Raw genomic sequence first — 20206 nt, 5'->3', positions numbered from 1 at the left:
AAAGCCCACTACTTTGGTCAAAATGAATAAATCTCTGGTTCTTTTGCCCTGAGGATCCCTATAGTAGCAGACTCCTAAGAGGCTGGGAAAGAATCCCTCTTATGCTAGATGTTCCAAAAGTTGGTTGTAGGCTAGGCGGTATGCAATCCCTTCTCTAGGCACCGAGTATGTGATGAATGCCCTAAAGGGTTCAAAGTCTACGTGGAACTCAACCAGAGCTGCATCTTGTCACCACTACTTGTTACTTCATTGAAATACTGATTTTGGCTAAGAGCTGAGAGATCTTGGAAATGGCAGTTTACATCTGACATGAAGGAGATATGGACATACCAGAAGCTGCTCAGCAGCTCTCCGAACAACTTCACAAAGCAGTACACGTTGAGTAATGTGGTGGAGAGACGTGAGCCTTATGAGACTCCAAAGGGGAGGCATTTAGAAGTGGAGAAAGTTGCTCGCAATGAACCTCTGGATTTAGTCTAAGAGGAAGGAATTGAACTGTTTCAGGACATGCACATTGCTGGTGCGTGGACAGACATTTTGATGATCAAAGGTATCAAACGCTGCAGCAATGTCCAGTAGGATGAATATGGACATACTTGCCTTGTCTTTGCACATTTTACAAAGGTGAAGTATTTTACAGTTGGCCTAATTACAGAAATGTAAAACAATTTGTAAAAGAGGCAGTGTGGCCCAGAGTGTAAAAGGTTTTTACCACCTGAAATCAGTTCCCTGCTCTGTCACAATATCCCTCTGTAACCTTTGGCAAGTCACTTTAACGCTGATTCTTACTTCATCTGAAAAATGAACGTGTATATCTTCCTCCTAGGCCAAAGGGGTATTTTCAGAGCGATGCAGAAGATGGAGTAGTCACCAGATGCTGATGTTTCCTTTTTCTTCTGAAAACTAGTTCTGGCTGGTTTAGAGCCTGATAAGGAAATTCTCCATTGCCGTGTTTGTTTTTCTCTATTGATGGAGGATAATGTCTAGTTTTCAAACAAAAGCATTTTCTTAAATATTTTCCTCTCCGCTATTGACCTTGAAAGTTGTCTCTTACCCAAGACAGTGTCAAAATTTACCGATAGTTTGAACTTTGTGATGTAACGTGACTGCATCTGGATAGCATGAGGAACACCAAGGAATATCAGGCTCCACAAATATTTCCAAAAGAAAAGTCTTTTAACCTTCAAACAAAGCATGTAATTTAATGCAAATATTCAGAGAAGGTTCCAGTTGTCAATGAGACCCAATTCTAAACATCTTAAACCATGAGAATTCATTTCTGAAGTTACAAGTGTTGGCACAACCCCCTCACCCAAAACAAAAAAAACAAAAACAAAAACCCAGCTTTCTAATGGAACTGCACTGCAACATTAACTGTCTCTCTCTAAATAAAAAAAGCACTTGCAGGACCAAGACTGGAATTTTGGCCGTTCACCACCATAAACACAAGTTTCCACTACTTGTGCTGAAGAAAGAGCTCTATTACTGTCAGGTATGGAAGAAAATCTTAAATTCTTTCTAAGGGCTTGTCTGTCATGACATGCATCCGACGAAGTGGGTATTCACCCACAAAAGCCCGTGCTCCAAAACGTCTGCTAGTCTATAAGGTGCCACAGGATTCTTTGCTGCTTTTATGGACACACAATTAGTGTGTTATTTCACAGCAGTGGCCTCCAACCTTTTTATGCACAAGATCACTTTTTGAATTTAAGTGCAACCTAGGATCTACCCCGCCCCACTCACTCCATCTCTCCCTTCCATCAGGCCTAGGGATGCAGGCTCTGAGGTGGGGCTAGGGATGAGGGGTTTGGTGTGGAGGAGGGGGCTCCAGTTTGGGGGATACTCAGAGCTGGGGTAGGGGTGTGGGAGGGGATCAGGCCTGGGGATGCAGGCTCTGGGGTAGGGCTGGGGATGAGGGATTTGGGGTGCAGGAAGGGGCTCTGGGTTTGGGGGGGGCTCAAGCATGGGATTGGGCCATGGGTTTCCCTCAGGTGGCTCCCAGTCAGCTGGGGTGCTAAGGGAGACTTCCTGCTTGTCCTGGCGCCACGGACTGTGCTGCACTCCGGAAGCGGCCAGCAGCAGGTCCGGCCTGCAGGCACCTCCACCTTCATTGGCCAATTCCTGACCAATGGGAGTACAGAGCGAGTGCTTGGGGTGGGGTTACGGTAGTTTAAATGTAAGTAGACAAGACCTTAAGGGGAAACAAAGAACAAATGTCAATTTTGAAAACAGGTCAACTTTTCAAATGACCTATAGCTCAAAAATATTTAATAGATTGTCTCCAAATGGTGAAGAAGCTTCAGAGTAAGTGTGACAATTTTCACATCAAACCAACTTTCCGAACCAGAGTTTTAGAGGGTGCTGATGGAAGTGCCTCCTCCCTTCCAGCCCCTACCCCTACCCCAGGGTGCTGACCTCCCACCTCCCCTGCCCCAGAACTCCCTCTCTTTTTGTCAAGCCTGACCTTAAAAACCTCTAAGGAAGGAGATTCCACCACCTCTCTAGGTAACCCATTCCAGTGCTTCACCACCTTCCTAGTGAAAAAGTTTTTCCTAATATCCAGCCTAAACCTCCCCCACTGCAACTTGAGACCATTACTCCTTGTTCTGTAATCTGGTACCACTGAGAACAGTCTAGATCTATCCTTTTTGGAACCCCCCTTTCAGGTAGTTGAAAGCAGCTATCAAATCCCCCCTCATTCTTCTCTTCTGCAGATTAAATAATATCAGTTCCCTCAGCCTCTCCTCATAAGTTATGTGCTCCAGCCCCCTAATCATTTTTGCTGCCCTCCGCTGGACTTTTTCCGATTTTTCCATATCCTTCTTGTGTGGGGCCCAAAACTGGGCACAGTACTCCAGATGAGGCCTCACGAATGTCGAATAGAGGGGAATGATCACATCCAATGATTCTATTCAATTTACTCAAATGATCTGGAGAAAGGGGTAAACAAGGAGGTGGCAAAGTTTGCAGATGACACTAAACTACTCAAGATAGTTAAAACCAAAGCAGATTGTGAAGAACTTCAAAAAGATCTCACAAAACTAAGTGATTGGGCAACAAAATGGCAAATGAAATTTAATGTGGATAAATGTAAAGTAATGCACATTGGAAAAAATAACCCCAACTATACATACAATATGATGGGGGCTAATTTAGCTACAACGAGTCAGGAAAAAGATCTTGGAGTCATCGTGGATAGTTCTCTGAAGATGTCCACGCAGTGTGCAGAGGTGATCAAAAAAGCAAACAGGATGTTCAGAATCATTAAAAAGGGGATAGAGAATAAGACCGAGAGTATATTATTGCGCTTATATAAATCCATGGTACGCCCACATCTTGAATACTGTGTACAGATGTGGTCTCCTCACAAAAAAGATATTCTAGCACTAGAAAAGGTTCAGAAAAGGGCAACTAAAATGATTAGGGATTTGGAGAGGGTCCCATATGAGGAAAGATTAAAGAGGCTAGGTCTCTTCAGCTTGGAAAAGAGGAGACTAAGGGAGGATATGATAGAGGTATATAAAATCATGAGTGATGTTGAAAAAGTGGATAAGGACTTCTTCCCATAATACAAGAACTAGGGGTCACCAAATGAAATTAATAGGCAGCAAGTTTAAAACAAATAAAAGGACTTTCTTCTTCACACAGCGCACAGTCAACTTGTGGAACTCCTTACCTGAGGAGGTTGTGAAGGATAGGACTATAACAGCATTTAAAAGAGAACTGGATAAATTCATGGTGGTGAAGTCCATAAATGGCTATTAGCCAGGATAGGTAAAGAATGGTGTCCCTAGCCTCTGTTCATCAGAGGATGGAGATGGATGGCAGGAGAGAGATCACTTGATCATTGCCTGTTAGCTTCACTCCCTCTGGGGCACCTGGCACTGGCCACTGTCAGTAGACAGATACTGGGCTAGATGGACCTTTGGTCTGACCCAGTACAGCCATTATGTTCTTATCCCCCAATCTGCTGGCAATGCTCCTATTTATCCAGTGCAAAATACCATTAGCCTTCTTGGCAACAAGGGCACACTGTTGACTCATATTCAGCTTCTCATCCACTGTAACCCCTAGGTCCATTTCTGCAGAACTGCTGCCTAGCCACTCAGTCCCTAGTCTGTAGCAGTGCATGGGATTCTTCCATCCTAAGTGCAGGACTCAGCACTTATCCTTGTTGAACCTCATCAGATTTCTTTTGGCCCAATCCTCTAACTTGTCTAGGTCCCTCTGTATCCTATGCCTACCACCCAGCATGTCTACCACTCCTCCTTGTTTAGTTCATCTGCAAACTTGCTGAGGGTACAGTCCACAACATCCTCCAGATCATTAATGAAGATACTGAACAAAACCAGCCCCATGACTGATTCTTGGGGCACTCCGCTTGATATCGGCTGTCAACTAGATACGGAGCCATTGATCACTACCCATTGAGCCCAACAATCTAGCCAGCTTTCTATCTGTCCCCCTCCCCTACAGCCCCTCTCCCATCCAGCGAGCACCCAGGAGGTTAACCTCCCCCTCCCCTACAGACCTTACCCCACCTCAGGGGGCTGACCTCCTCTGTAACCCCCCTCCCTTTCAGCGAGCACCCAGGGTGCCGACCTCCCCCTCCCCTACAACCCTTACACCACCCCAGGGGGCTGACCTCCCCTACAGCCCTGCTCCCGCTCAGCGAGCACCCAGGGGGCCGACCTCCCCCTCTCCTCCCTTGCAGCCCTTACCCCACCCCAGGGGGCTGACCTCCCCCTCTCCTACAGCCCTTACCCCACCTCAGGGGGCTGACCTCCCCTGTAGCCTCCCTCCCTTCCAGCGAGCACCCAGGGTGCCGACCTCCCCCTCCCCTACAGCCCTTACACCACCCCAGGGGGCTGACCTCCCCTACAGCCCTGCTCCCGCTCAGCGAGCATCCAGGGGGCCGGCCTCCCCCTCCCCTACAGCCCTTACACCACCCCAGGGGGCTGACCTCCCCTACAGCCCTGCTCCCGCTCAGCGAGCACCCAGGGGGCTGACCTCCCCCTCCCCCTCTCCTACAGCCCTGACCCCACCCCAGGGGGCTGACCTCCCCCGCCCCTACAGCCCTTACCCCACCCCAGGGGGCTGACCTCCCCCTCCCCCTCTCCTACAGCCCTGACCCCGCCCCAGGGGGCTGACCTCCCCTACAGCCCTGACCCCACCCCAGGGGGCTGACTCCCCCTCCCCTACAGCCCTGACCCCGCCCCAGGGGGCTGACCTCCCCCTCCCCTACGGCCCTGACCCCACCCCAGGGGGCTGACCTCCCCCTCCCCTACAGCCCTTACCCCGCCCCAGGGGGCTGACCTCCCCTACAGCCCTGACCCCACCCCAGGGGGCTGACCTCCCCCTCCCCTACAGCCCTGACCCCGCCCCAGGGGGCTGACCTCCCCCTCCCCTACAGCCCTGACCCCACCCCAGGGGGCTGACTCCCCCTCCCCTACGGCCCTGACTCCACCCCAGGGGGCTGACCTCCCCCTCCCCTACAGCCCTTACCCCGCCCCAGGGGGCTGACCTCCCCTACAGCCCTGACCCCACCCCAGGGGGCTGACTCCCCCTCCCCTACGGCCCTGACCCCGCCCCAGGGGCCTGACCTCCCCCTCCCCTACAGCCCTGACCCCACCCCAGGGGGCTGACCTACCCCGCCCCCTCCCCTACAGCCCTGACCCCACCCCAGGGGGCTGACTCCCCCTCCCCTACAGCCCTGACCCCGCCCCAGGGGGCTGACCTCCCCCTCCCCTACAGCCCTGACCCCGCCCCAGGGGGCTGACTCCCCCTCCCCTACAGCCCTGACCCCGCCCCAGGGGGCTGACCTCCCCCTCCCCTACGGCCCTGACTCCACCCCAGGGGGCTGACCTCCCCCTCCCCTACAGCCCTTACCCCGCCCCAGGGGGCTGACCTCCCCTACAGCCCTGACCCCACCCCAGGGGGCTGACCTCCCCCTCCCCTACGGCCCTGACCCCGCCCCAGGGGCCTGACCTCCCCCTCTCCTACAGCCCTGACCCCGCCCCATGGGGCTGACCTCCCCCTCCCCTACAGCCCTGACCCCACCCCAGGGGGCTGACCTACCCCGCCCCCTCCCCTACAGCCCTTACCCCGCCCCAGGGGGCTGACCTCCCCCTCCCCTACGGCCCTGACCCCACCCCAGGGGGCTGACTCCCCCTCCCCTACAGCCCTGACCCCACCCCAGGGGGCTGACTCCCCCGCCCCTACAGCCCTGACCCCGCCCCAGGGGGCTGACTCCCCCTCCCCCTCTCCTACAGCCCTGACCCCACCCCAGGGGGCTGACCTCCCCCTCCCCTACAGCCCTGACCCCGCCCAAGGGGGCTGACTCCCCCGCCCCTACGGCCCTGACCCCGCCCCAGGGGGCTGACTCCCCCGCCCCGGAGCTTCCCGCTCCCTTCCAGTGTCCCCAGCCCGGAGCTTGAGCGCCCCCTGCCTTAGAGCCCGTGCCGGTACCTGTACCTGTTCCGCCCGCAACGCGAAGCCCCGCCCCCTGAGGAGCTAAGCACCTCCCCTTCTGTGGGCAAGGCCGACTCCCCTTCCCGCTCGGAAACCTTGGTCACGTGCCGAGGGAGCGTCTTTGTTTCCCTGCGTCACGTGGAGGGAGAGCGGGTGGACGAGCGCGCCGAGTCGCGTGGAACGGCGGTCGGCGGCGCGCGCGCTCCGTGGGTCACGTGGCGGGGGACAGGCCGCGCCGCGCGGGGGGGGGTGTCACGTGACAGTGGTGGGCGCCGCTGCTGCTTTGTGAGCACATTGGGCAGGTAACGAGCGGGCCGGGGGAGGGAGCGGGTCGTGGAGGAGTGACCCCCCCCCGGGGCCGGCCGTGGGGTGGAGAGACCGGAGCCCCCATGGAGACGGTATCCAGGGGGCGGGGGAGGCCGCAGCTTCCCTGAGGGAAGACCCGGAGAGAGTCTCTCCCTCAGCGCCAGGGGCACGGCTGGGGGCGGGGAGCAGAGCCCCCCGGAGGGGCGAGCCCTCCCCATCCGCCCCGCCCCTCCCCTCCCGCTGGGAGTCCCCCATCCGCTCCGCTCCCCCCCCCGGAGAGAGCAGAGCGCCCCATTCCTCTGGGGAGAGCAGGGGCCCCCCCTCATGATTATTTTCTCTCCCCCCCCCAGAGACAGCAGAGTGCCCCCTCACGATTATCTTTTCTCCCTCCAGAGACAGCAGAGCCCCTCCTGGAGAGATTAGAGCGCCCCATTCCTCTGGAGAGAGCAGAGCGCCCCATTCCTCTGGGGAGAACGAGGCCCCCCCTCACGATTATCTTCTCTCCCCCAGAGACAGCAGAGTCCCCCCCCACCAGAGAGAGCAGAGCGCCTCATTCCTCTGGGGAGAACGCACCCTCCCCCGGTTATCTTCTCTTCCCCTGGAGACAACTGCCCCCCCACCCCCCGGAGAGAGCCGAGTGCCCCATTCCTTTGGGAAGAGTGGGGACCCCCCCCACGATTATCTTCTCTCCCCCTGAGAGAGAGCAGAGCGCCCCCATTTCTCTGGGGATAGCGAGGACCCCTCTCACAATTATCTTCTCTTTCCCCGTTCCCTGGAGAGATCAGTAAGCGCCCCATTACTCTGGGGAGAGTGGGGACCCCCCTCATGATTATCTTCTCTTTCCCCGTCCCCTGGAGAGAGCAGAGCGCCCCATTCTTCTGTGGAGAGCGGGGACCCCCTCATGATTATTTCACCCCTCCCAGAGACAGGCAGAGTTCCCCATTGCTCTGGGGAGAGTGGGGACCCCCAGTCACGGTTATCTTCTCTTCCTCCCAGAGACAGGCGGAGCACCCCCCCGGAGAGATCAGAGCGCCCCATTCCTTTGGGGAGAGTGGGGACCCCCCCTCACAACCTATCTTCTCTCCCTGTCCTGTGACAGCAGAGCACCCCATTTCTCTGCGGAGAGTGGGCCCCCCCTTCACCACCTATCTTCTCTTCCCCCTCCCCTCACCTGGTGAGAGCAGAGCCCCGGTGGAGAGAGCAGAGCACCCCATTCCTCTGGGGAGAGTGGCCCCCTCCCTTTCACCACTTATCTTCTTCCCCTCACCCTCTGGAGAGAGCAGAGCCCCTCTGGAGAGAGCAGAGAGCCCCATTCCTCTGGGAAGAGAGGTGGTGAAGGGAGGCCCCAGTCTCCTTAACCCCCCCCCCCCCGCCCCGAGAAAGCAGAGCCCCCTTGGACAGAACAGAGCATCCCAATTCTCTGGGGAGAGCGGGCCTCCCGCGTTCACGACCTGTATTCTTTCCCCCTCCCCGGAGAGATCACAGTGCCTCATTTCTCTGGGGAGACTGGGGACCACTGGTCTCCTCCCCCTCCCTTTCGCCCCCCCGAGCAGAGTCTCCCCTGCCCCTGGAGAGAGAAAAGGCAGAGCTCCCCTCCTCCCACTCCCCCTGAGAGGCCAGAGCCCCTCCTCGCTGCCTGTGTCCTCTCCCCCTCCCCAAGAGACCAGAGCCCCTTGCTGCCCATCTTCACCCCCCCCCCCAAGAGAGAGTAGGGCCCCTTTCACCATTGTACCCCCTCCCAGGAGGGCAGGGACCCTTCTGGTTTGAGGCAGCTTGGCGTCGGGGGAGAGAAGGTCACCAGAACCTCATTCCTTCCCATCTTAATGAGAAGGAAAGGGGCAAGGGTCTGGGGGTGGGGAGAGCAGAGTCGATCAAGAAGGTCTCTCCCCCAACTCATGGAGGCCTTTTGTTTCCAGGCCCCACATTGCCTTGTTTCTTCCTTGTACTTGGCAGGGAGCTGTAGTTTCCCCTTTCTTTCTGATGCTCAGGGGGCGGTGGCGGAGAAGAGTTGGGGATGTATCTGCTCCTCAGTCCCCTATCTCTTCCCACAAACTGGGTTTGGAGGAATCAAGCCCTCCTAGTCTGAGGGACCCCATCCTCCCCTTCCTCATAATCTCTTGCACCCCCTAATTACCAGTCTCTCTTCTTAGGCTAGTGAGGGCCCTAGTCTCCTTTCTCCCAGGTTCTTCTCCTACTGTAGGGTTGGGGGAGGCTGTTACCCCTCTCACTCGAGGGGGGCAGCATTGCTAGTCATCTTCTCTACCAGCTCCTAGTTTTACCTCACGGTTAGGAGGTCGGAAGCCTTTGTCAGCCCTTTCCCCACACACCCCTTTCTGGTGGTTCCCCTAAGAACATCAGAAAGGCTTTTCTGGATCAGACCAATGGTCCATCTGTCACAGTATCCTGTCTTCTCACCGTGGCTGGTGCCAGATGCTTCAGAAGGAATGAACAGAACAGGGCAATTATTGAGTGATCCATCCCCTGTTGTCCAGTCCTGGCATCTGATAGAGACTTAGGGATACCCAGAGTGTGAGGTTGCCTCTGTATCTTGGCTAAAACAGAGGGCTGAGTGTGTCAGGCCTATTCCTCCCCACGCTGGGCCTCTTACTAGGTCTAAATCCTCTAATACCCATCTTCCCTATGCCTCTCAGTGGAGGAGAGGGCTCTGGCTTACTTCCCTTGGGATCCCAAACCCTGTGGTTTTCACTTGGGGGAAGGGACTCTGTCCTACACTTCCAGAGGTCTCTTGCCCAGTGAGAGGCATAGGAAAGGGGTCAGAGAGTGTAGACTAGTGCTCTTACATGAAGCAGGGGAGAGAAAAAGCAGAACTGCAGGGCCCTTTTCCCCCTGCAAACTGATTTTATTCCTTCCACATCCATTTTCAGTGTGGGAGGGGCATCTAATTTCTTCTTCATACAGACTACTACTGTCTGTCTTCACTGTTTTGAAAGTAGGGTTTTGGTCCTCTCTCCCTCTCACCAGATTTCTGGCTGTCCTGTACCATGGCTATCAAGGAGAGGGGTCTCTGATTGATTGTTCCCCCCCCCCCTTTCTCCTGTCTGCCTTGAACTCTTGTCTCTTTTTACTGTGACAAGGGCCCCTGCTTTCCTCTGCTGCTTCTCTGTGTGTGTATTGGTGTGTGCTTTTTTGGGAGCAGTCCAGTCCCCTCACAGGATGCCAGGGTTGCCTGGAATGTCTGAAGTTTGCTTGTGGTGGGGTTGGGGTTGTGGGCGAGGTCTCTGGTACCTTCAGAGTGAGGGTAAGGTTTGTGCAGAGGGTGTGTCTTTGGTCCCTTTTCTGATTCTAGTGCAGGCTGAAGGGGAGCTGTTGCAGGGAAGAGGAGGGTGAATTATTTTGAGCTGGATATTGTGTGTGGTTTCCATGCTGCTTTTCTTCCACTGCTTTCTGCGTGCTACCCTCTTATTTTGTGAGGGAGGTAGCAAGTCAGATGTGGCTATGATCATTGAAAGGCCGCCCATGATACCTTCTTCCTCCCAGCAACAGTAGGTTGCATGCGGATAAGAAGATGAGTGATCATCTCTAGATCAACGCTCCCCACCCAGTCTTCCCTTGTCCTTGATGCTGCTTGGCTGCTGAGAAACTGGCATCCAGGGCTGTGCTGTCTCCTGAGTTTATTCACTTATGTTTAGATAACAAATCTTCACTTTCATTGCTATTGTTGATGTAGAAAATTACTGCAGGAAAGTGTAAGCCCCTCTGCTGGGAACTGGGTATAGAAAGGGAACTGCTGTTATTTCAGATCTGAATGCATTCGGCTCTGAAATCAGCTCAGAACTAAAAATTTGGTACTGAAATGTCTGCAAATGCTATTTAATATCTGTTATGAATAGACTAGAATGAACTGGGTTTAAAACCTCTATGCTCTAGGTATGTTAACCTCTTGAGTGTGGACACATGCAGCCATCTTGCTTCTATTCAGAGGAACAGAAAAATCCCGTAAAACAAAAACCAAGGGTTCTGTGTGCATACCCTGGGTGTCCCTGCAGCCCACTGTAAGTGACTCAGGGGGCTAACCCTCCCCTCCCCTTGTCACCAAAGAGCAATCTGTCCCCTAGTCATCTTAATTTGAGTAAATGATGAATGCTTATAATAAAGCAGAAGATCAAGGCAATAGCCTCTGGGGTGGTGTTGGCTGGTGAAATGGAGTGGCCCTCCTGGTGTGAGAGCAGCTGTTTTTTTCAAGGAGAGAAATTGGAACTCAATGTGAGTGAAGGAAAGGGAGGAGAGGATGTGCAGGACGGGAGGTGCAGCACTTTCCATTGAAATGGAGCCCTTCACAACAAATGGCATCAAATCAGCCTTTGGAAAGATCTTGCTTTTTTAATATCTACCAGCTCATTTTAGTAATTCCCTTGGTCATGTCATATTCCTCAGTGGAATTTGGGTTTGGATTCTTACCTGACTGGCCCTGTATTTATATGGGAGCCCCAGTCAGGTATGGTGATTTGATTTAACTTTTGTTTAAAGTGTTTATTTTTAAGCTTATGCTATAAAACTTGAGCAACTGAGACTAAATCAGTTTGCAGTGTTGGAGGTGGTTTTTTGGTGCTTCTGAGGTGTTATGTGCAGATGCTGTAGTAATTAGTGTAAATACATGCTGATGTATAATTTGGGGGCAGATGAGCAAATTTTGTATTTATAATGCCCCTGATATTTGCTAACTTTTACAGAAGTGGTTGTGAAAGCTGTGTTCCACTTCATACTAGTTACTGCCTTTTTAGCTTATCAGTACAGAAAATGACCTTTAAAAATGTTACGATTACAATAAAGAGAAAATCCAGGAAATTCAGAAATGATGGCCAGCTGCTTGTTTACCTCATGATGCTTTTGGCCAGCCTCCTCCGTCTTCCACCCCTCACCCCCAACTCTCATTGCTGTGGATTAAGGATGAATTTTCAGTATTATTACTTTACACAATTCTTGCTTATTTTTAGAGCTAGCAACATTTTTAATATTACCACATAATCTAAGCCCGTGCAAAACTCTTACACACAAAACCAAGGAGTTTGGTAGTTTATTTAACTTAAAAAATGTCTGAATAATTCTTTTGAAACTTGCTATTTAAAAGCAGGGTGTTTAAGGGTAGGTCTACACTTAAAATGCAGCAGCAGCCTCACTGTAGTGCTTCGCTGATGGTAGAGTTTTTCCTGTTGGCATATGTAGTTCAGCTCTGCAAGAGGCAGTAGCTATATTGATGGGAGAAGCCCTCCGATTGACATAACGTTGAGTACACTGGAGATTAGGTTGGTACAACTACATTGCTCAGTAGTTATATGTGATGTAAGTTTGTAGTGTAGACTTTGTCTAAGACTAGTAGATTTTTACAGCAGACATACAAACTGCTATTTTTAGGGAGACTTTATTGGGGGTGGTGGGGAGGGATAGCTCAGTGGTTTGAGCATTGGCCTGCTAAACCCAGGGTTATGAGTTCAGTCCTTGAGGGGGCTACCTAGGGATCTGGGGCAAAATCAGTACTTGGTTCTGCTAGTGAAGGCAGGGGGCTGGACTCGATGACCTTTCAAGGTCCCTTCCAGTTCCAGGAGATTGGTATATCTCCAATTATTACCTTTGTCTGTCTATTGCTCATGCCCTCTTAACAATATTAGCTTTTCAGAACTGTCTTGTTGTAATTGGTGCTCAAGACAGGTGTGTTGAGTATTTGTACAAAGACTAGAATGTTAGTAGTCTTACACTTGGGGCAGGACTTTCAGAATGGAATAAACCTGTAAACATACCTTACTTTATCATGAAACCAATTCTTTATGGTCAGTCTTGTGGCTAAAGCACAAGGCTGGAATTCAGAAGATTTTTGCTTCTGTTCCCAGCTTTGCCACAGACTTTCTCTATATCTTGGTAGTCACGTCACCCCTCTGTGTCTCAGTTTACCCACCTGCAAAAATGGGGTCATGAGGACCAACAGAGGATGGCTGTGAAGTTTTAAGTTTGAGGGAGTGTTGAAATGATTGGATGGAAGATGACATGAAAATGTACACATTTTTATTTCATAGTTTTTCTTAACACATTTTTAAGTTGCATGTTTTTTTGTTTTTAAAGCTGTTTGTTCCTTCAGAGCCCATCATATCCTACTTGCTCTTCAGTAAAGCCCAGGTTTAGGGCTTATGATACTTATTTCTGTTTAATTTACCTTAACACATTACTGCCTATTCATGGTGGGAAGGATGAGAGGCTGAGATGAAGCCTTTTATTAAGGCACAAACCTTTAATAATAGCAAAAGAAATGCAGAAAAACCCTGTCCATATTATTCCAATATGAAAGTCCTCCTCTCCACCCACATTTAATGTCAACGGACTAACATTTAATATCAACAGCTAGCTAGAACTTCCAGTCCTCCTTGAAGGCTCTTCCACTCTACTCCAGGAATATGTTCTCCCAAGTTCTTTATTTTCTGTTACTTCTCAATACAGTGAAGCATACACACTATGACTAAGATAAGACCCAAGTTATGGTTATGTTGAGTAATGTAATCTTATCCGTTCTTAAAGAGCTAGCCTCTTGCACGAAAAAACCCTGAAATCATTCATTTCCCCCGAAGGTCTAAATAAGAATTGTGGAATTGCTATGAGTGATAAACCTCATGGTTCAATCATTTTTTTCATCGCTTCCCATCTCTTGATGTGAGTGTGCATGCATTTTTGTTGTTGTTAATATTCTCTCTCTACATTGTAAACTCCTCAGGGCAGGGTATTTGAGCTGCTTGCATGTGGTTCCTGTGGGTGGAGTTGTTCCCACCTTGTATGCTCTTTGTCCCACCACTTCAGTTAAGACTGCTAGAAGCACTTGTTGCCAAGTGTTTTGAAGGTAGATTTGACAGCCGGTTCCTTTCTCTTTCAGTTTCTTAAATCAGTCTTCTAGCAGATCAGCTGGAGAGATCACTAGACTGGTGAAGTGTAACAGCTTGCTTTAAAATCCAGTGGAGTGTTTCCCTTTTTGAGGGAGCTTTGATCTTTTCTGGAACTTAATTTGAAAAAACTTTACCCTAAGTGACCATTGCAGGGTTTTTGTTTTATCCTACTGAAAACCCAGTTTACTTCAAATTTGCATTGGAAGGGATACATAGCAACATTTATCAGTGCTCTTAAGAATCAGACTGTGGTTATTTTAAGAAATGCAAAATATTTTTGTTTTGTTCATCTCCATTTTTGAGCCATCCAGGTTATAAACATTTTTATCCAGTTTAATGGCAAAAATCCTTTTCTTACTCTATTAGGCAGCCATATGGTTTAGTTGTAAAATTCAGATTATCCAGCTGAATGTATTCCCAAATATGCTCCATGGCACTGTGTAGAAGGGAATCTATTTGCAATTTTACTGTGAGAAAAATAGGTTTCATCTAAAACATTTTAGTTGCATTTCTCAAGACTAAGATATTGTTTCTAGAAGTAGTTATTTGAGGGAGGAGCTCTAGAGACCAGATTATAGACTCATAGACTCTAGGACTGGAAGGGACCTCGAGAGGTCATCGAGTCCAGTCCCCTGCCCTCATGGCAGGACCAAATACTGTCTAGACCATCCCTAACAGACATTTATCTAACCTACTCTTAAATATCTCCAGAGATGGAGATTCCACAACCTCCCTAGGCAATTTATTCCAGTGTTTAATTACCCTGACAGTTAGGAACTTTTTCCTAATGTCCAACCTAAATCTCCCTTGCTGCAGTTTAAGCCCATTGTTTCTTGTTCTATCATTGGAGGCTAAGGTGAACAAGTTTTCTCCCTCCTCCTGATGACACCCTTTTAGATACCTGAAAACTGCTATCATGTCCCCTCTCAGTCTTCTCTTTTCCAAACTAAACAAACCCAATTCCTTCAGCCTTCCTTCATAGGTCATGTTCTCAAGACCTTTAATCATTCTTGTTGCTCTTCTCTGGACCCTCTCCAATTTCTCCACATCTTTCTTGAAATGTGGTGCCCAGAACTGGACACAATACTCCAGTTGAGGCCTAACCAGCACAGAGTAAAGCGGAAGAATGACTTCTCGTGTCTTGTTTACAACACACCTGTTAATGCATCCCAGAATCACGTTTGCTTTTTTTGCAACAGTATCACACTGTTGACTCATATTAAGCTTGTGGTCTACTATAACCCCTAGATCTCTTTCTGCCATACTCCTTCCTAGACAGTCTCTTCCCATTCTGTATGTGTGAAACTGATTGTTCCTTCCTAGGTGGAGCACTTTGCATTTATCTTTATTGAACTTCATCCTGTTTACCTCAGACCATTTCTCCAATTTGTCCAGATCATTTTGAATTTTGACCCTGTCCTCCAAAGCAGTTGCAATCCCTCCCAGTTTGGTATCATCCGCAAACTTAATAAGCGTACTTTCTATGCCAACATCTAAATAGTTGAAGAAGATATTGAACAGAATCGGTCCCAAAACAGACCCCTGCGGAACCCCACTTGTTATACCTTTCCAGCAGGATTGGGAGCCATTAACAACTACTCTCTGAGTACGGTTATCCAGCCAGTTATGCACCCACCTTATAGTAGCCCCATCTAAATTGTACTTTCCTAGTTTATCTATAAGAATATCATGCGAGACTGTATCAAATGCCTTACTAAAGTCTACGGATATCACATCCACCGCTTCTCCCTTATCCACAAGGCTCGTTATTCTATCAAAGAACGCTATCAGATTAGTTTGACACGATTTGTTCTTTACAAATCCATGCTGGCTATTCCCTATCACCTTACCACCTTCCAAGTGTTTGCAGATGATTTCTTTGATTACCTGCTCCATTATCTTCCCTGGCACAGAAGTTAAACTAACTGGTCTGTAGTTTCCTGGGTTGATTTTATTTCCCTTTTTATAGATGGGCACTATATTTGCCCCCTTCCAGTCTTCTGGAATCTCCCCCGTCTCCCATGATTTCCCAAAGATAATAGCTAGAGGCTCAGATACCTCTTCTATTAACTCCTTGAGTATTCTAGGATGCATTTCATCAGGCCCTGGTGACTTGCAGGCATCTAACTTTTCTAAGTGATTTTTTACTTGCTTTTTTATTTTCTCTTCTAAACCTACCCCCTTCCCGTAAGCATTCACTATACTAGACATTCCTTCAGACTTCTCAGTGAAGACCGAAACAAAGAAGTCATTAAGCATCTCTGCCATTTCCAAGTCTCCCGTTACTGTTTCCCCCTCCTCCATGAGCAGTGGGCCTACCCTGTCCTTAGTCTTCCTCTTGCTTCTAATGTATTGATAAAAAGTCTTCTTGTTTCCCTTTATTCCCATAGCTAGTTTGAGTTCATTTTGTGCCTTTGCTTTTCTAATCTTGCCTCTGCATTCCTGTGTTATTTGCCTATATTCATCCTTTGTGATCTGACCTAGTTTCCATTTTTTATATGACGCCTTTTTATTTTGTAGGTCACGCGAGATCTCAAGGGTAAGCCAAGGTGGTCTTTTGCCACATTTTCTATCTTTCCTAACCATTGGAATAACTTGCTTTTGGGCCCTTAATAGCGTCCTTTTGAAAAACTGCCAACTTTCCTCAGTTGTTTTTCCCCTCAGTCTTAATTCCCATGGGACCTTACCTATCAGCTCTCTGAGCTTACCAAAATCCGCCTTCCTGAAATCCATTGGATTAAGGATCCAAGGATTAAGATCTTTCTTTCTGATATATATTTATTTTAGATTCTTTATACTAGATCTAAATACTGTTTGGGCCACAGTGATTATAGTCATGCGTAGTGGAACAAATGATTAACTGGCTGCAAATTTTAATAACTCTAAAACTGAAATATGGTAAGAAGATATCTGAGTGGCTTGATAATTTATCATATTATCCACCTTTTTCTGTATATGGAGAAAATGGCTGTTGGCTATTTTCTCTGAAGTTTTATGAACCACATTTTGCTTGATCTTAAATCTTGTACTGTGCATAGCTGTCCGCTTGACCAGTTTCAGCAAAATGTGAATCTTTAGCTTATATTGTAGCCAGTTTCTGCTGTGTTGCAGTGGTATAATTCCAGACTACATCCGCTGAAGTCTTTGTAAGTGTGATGGCAGAATGTGGCTTACAGTCCAAGGGCTTCTCTACACTATGGGCATCACAGTTGGAGTGCTGCAGTGTAGGCGCTTCCTCGTTGACAGAAGGGGTTTTTTCCATCCATGTAGGTAATCCCCCTCCCTGAATAGTGGTAGCTGGGTTGACTGAAGAACTTTTCCATTGGCTTGCTGTCTACACTTGGGGGTTAGGTCAGCTTCACTATGGCACTCAGTGGTATGAATTTTTCACAGCCCTGAGCAGGGTGGACTGATTGAAATCAAGACAATTTAAAGGGGCAATTTAAATCATGAAGTGGAAAGCCTTGATTTAAATCAGCTTTTCCATGTGCAGTGCTTCAGTTATTTTCTGAAGAAAGGTGCATTCTTATTAGTAGATATAACCATTAAAACATGTTGATTCACAACTAAATGGAGCCTTTTCACAAGATTGGGTGCACCTTTTTTGCTACTTAGGAGGATACACTATAACCATATTTATTTAAGCAATTGTTTACGTTAATATTTTCAAATTCTTATTAGTTGTATATTTTTAGTATGTTAGAAAATGGCGAATCATATATTGCCTACTTATGTAATTAACTCTGCTCATGATTTGTGACAAGTTGCATTAGAGTGGTAACTGGAATGTAATTAAACGTATAACAGCATATACAACTTTTATGATACAAAACAATCTTAAATGTTGTGGATACATAAATTTCTCTTATCAAAAAACATGTTTCACATTTACAGCTAAATGATTTATTAAAGGAACATAGGGATTAATTGTAGTCAGTGAATTAAACTGATTATTTCAGGTCAGCCTGGGAACATTTTCATATCTGTCGAAGTGAAAGTGACTGGAGCTTAAGTTCCTACTCACCTAAGTCCCTAGAAAATGAGATGACAGTCTCCTAAATTACTTAAGCTATCATTCAAACTTTTTTAGCTAGTAGATCTCATCTCCCACACTGCTCATTTTTATTCATAGACTGGAAGAGAGAGACAAGTTTTCCTGCTTTTTCAACTCCCAGTTGATATCTCAACTTTGAATGTATTGGTCCAAAAGAAGAAAATATTCTTTTTGTGCCTGCAGGAGAGGCTACTGCTGTCGAAAGCTGGCTTAGCACTTCAACAGACTCTGGTTCCGGATGCTTAGCTAGTAACTTATACCAGTTCACTGATGTGACTTTTTTTTTAAAACATCAGTCAACATGTACTGCTTGAATGGTCACCTCCAGCATTGACATTCTGGTTGGCATGATTGATGAGTGATTATTAGATACCCATGTCACAGCACAGCATCTTCTTCAGCAGTTTGGCAGATTACCTTAGTGCATTGGGTTGAGAATATTGGTAAAAAAATGAGGTGGAGCAAGGGCCTGATCCACCTGCTTTTTTAATGCCAGCCACTTAACTTTGTTGTTGGGTGTCTTTTTCTTCAGTGTCTCTTGAAGTTCTTTCCAAATTTCAACAGCCCCAGCAAAACCACAGAAATCTTTCTGCAGTTGGTCCAAGGCTATGGAAATAGGTTTCAGTATATTTTCTACATTTTTCTTTAGTCCAGTGTTGACTACTTTGGCTGTGTTCGTTCCATCTATTTTGTCATGATTTTCTCCACAAAATATCAAAATAGGCCAGTCTTAATAAATTGCTCAAAACACTCAACCACTGAATTCCTTTGTACATCTTGGGGAGAATTAGTTTGTATCCTCCTGCTCTCTTCGGTGAAGCTGAAATGAAATGGTGGTTATAGAAGTGTTAGCAATTTCAAAAACAGTTTGCTTTATTATTGGAGTCAAGTCATTAGCTGAAAGATACACCAAATGGCCATTGCACCCATGTGTTATAAGTTTCAGGTTCCCTTCATTATCTCCTTCTTGATTTCTTCTCATCTTTGCTACATTTGCAGTATTATCTGTGACAAAGCTATGCATTTGACACTTGAATGTTTGTTCACAGAGCTTTTCCTGCCGCTTCTTTTAGTATTCTGCTGTATGTGCATTTCCTGATGTATCAGTTATTTCTGTAAAACAAACAGTCCCATTTTCTGTTGTCACACAAGCATTAGTTACTAGATCATTGTATACATTGCTCTAATGATCAGAGACTCAGATTAACTAATTTCCCTTCCAGTGTTTTTTGCATGCCTTTCAGTTTCCTTCTGGAACATGGTATCCTGCAACCTTCCAGCAATATCTGCTCTGCCAGGTGATGCTTAGCCAGGTCATAATGATTGAACCATGTCAATGAAATGTTTATTCTGAAAAAGGCAAAAGGGAGACTTTGTTACATAAAAGATGAAGAAGCTCTTTGTTTTGATACAGGTATGTTTAGTTGCAGAACTGCTGGTGGTACCAGCAGATAATTCTTAAGTTGTAGACATTGCAGACATTGCAAATGATGGACATTCTTAATCCTTTATATCTAAGCCAGACTCTGCAACAAAATGGTAAACAAAAGTCTTTCATTCACTGACCGTTAGTGCGCTGCCTTAAAAAAAAATTGTAAATGAATGATTCTTCCTACTGCAATTGTTAGTACCAAGTTAAAAGATCATCTGACTCTATTATCTTTAGCAACATACCGAACAGCTTGGGGGAAAACACTTTTTAAATGTAAAAATTCATAAATGCCTAATAAAACTTGACTTTTAAACATGAAATTAGTATGTTTGTTACATTGAACAATTAAAATCATCTTAGAAGTCCAGCAGTAATAGTAAAAATGTAATTGATTAATACTCCCACAATTAATTATATTTAGAACACAAGTTTTTGAAATTGATAAGTAATCCACCCAAAACACACGTCTGATAGTAGTCTATCATCATTTATTAGCATAGTAGGACATGGTAGTCCGTCTATTAAAATGGTGTAAAAATAAGTTTACCAACCAGCTGATCCAGATTGTTCAGACATGCCCACATAATTTTCAAAGTCATTGCCATTTGAGGAGCATTGCCTTTGTCACATTGTTTTACTTTTGGCATGTGTTTCTTGTTTACCCAGAGGTACAGGAATGTATTGAAAATATTCTTAAATGTGATGTTTTTTACAACTTCCAGCCTTGGAAGTGGTCTCTCCTCTCCTCTTCTCCCCCCGGACTCTCACCCAGAAAAACAAAAGAACTATAATCTAAGATTTCTGCTTGTGTAACCCACATACCTTTTGCACTGCAGTATTTTATTTGTATAGAGACTGAGAGAGGTGGTTGAGAAATTGATGGATTTCTGTTTGTTTGTATTGCTGTCTGTGCACATGTGCAGGGAGACAGAGCAAGACCATTTACTTGAGGTGCCCAGAAACAAGGTCCTGGTAGTGGGCAGATCATTGTTTTTCCAGGAGCTGAAGAATAAATTTCCATGGTGGGTGGAGTCACAGATGCTCATAATTTGAGAACTC

The 20206-nt window shown here is 47.4% G+C and overlaps 1 protein-coding gene across 4 annotated transcripts in view; it reads left to right on the top strand.

Moving 5' to 3' along the window:
- Positions 1–6699: 6699 nt before the first annotated feature.
- Positions 6700–20206, top strand: part of UBAP2 (ubiquitin associated protein 2) — a 145986-nt gene continuing 132479 nt past the window's right edge. For all 4 annotated transcript variants that reach the window (XM_030565760.1, XM_030565759.1, XM_030565758.1 and 1 more), the window contains exons 1-2: positions 6700–6773; positions 18939–19129. In XM_030565760.1, coding sequence (XP_030421620.1) covers positions 19057–19129 — 73 coding nt within the window. In that variant the 5' untranslated portion in view covers positions 6700–6773; positions 18939–19056. The remainder of the gene's footprint in view (positions 6774–18938; positions 19130–20206) is intronic.

This window comes from Gopherus evgoodei, chromosome 6 (assembly GCF_007399415.2).
Source record: "Gopherus evgoodei ecotype Sinaloan lineage chromosome 6, rGopEvg1_v1.p, whole genome shotgun sequence".
NCBI lineage: Eukaryota > Metazoa > Chordata > Testudines > Testudinidae > Gopherus > Gopherus evgoodei.
This window is presented reverse-complemented; position numbering and strand designations above follow the sequence as displayed.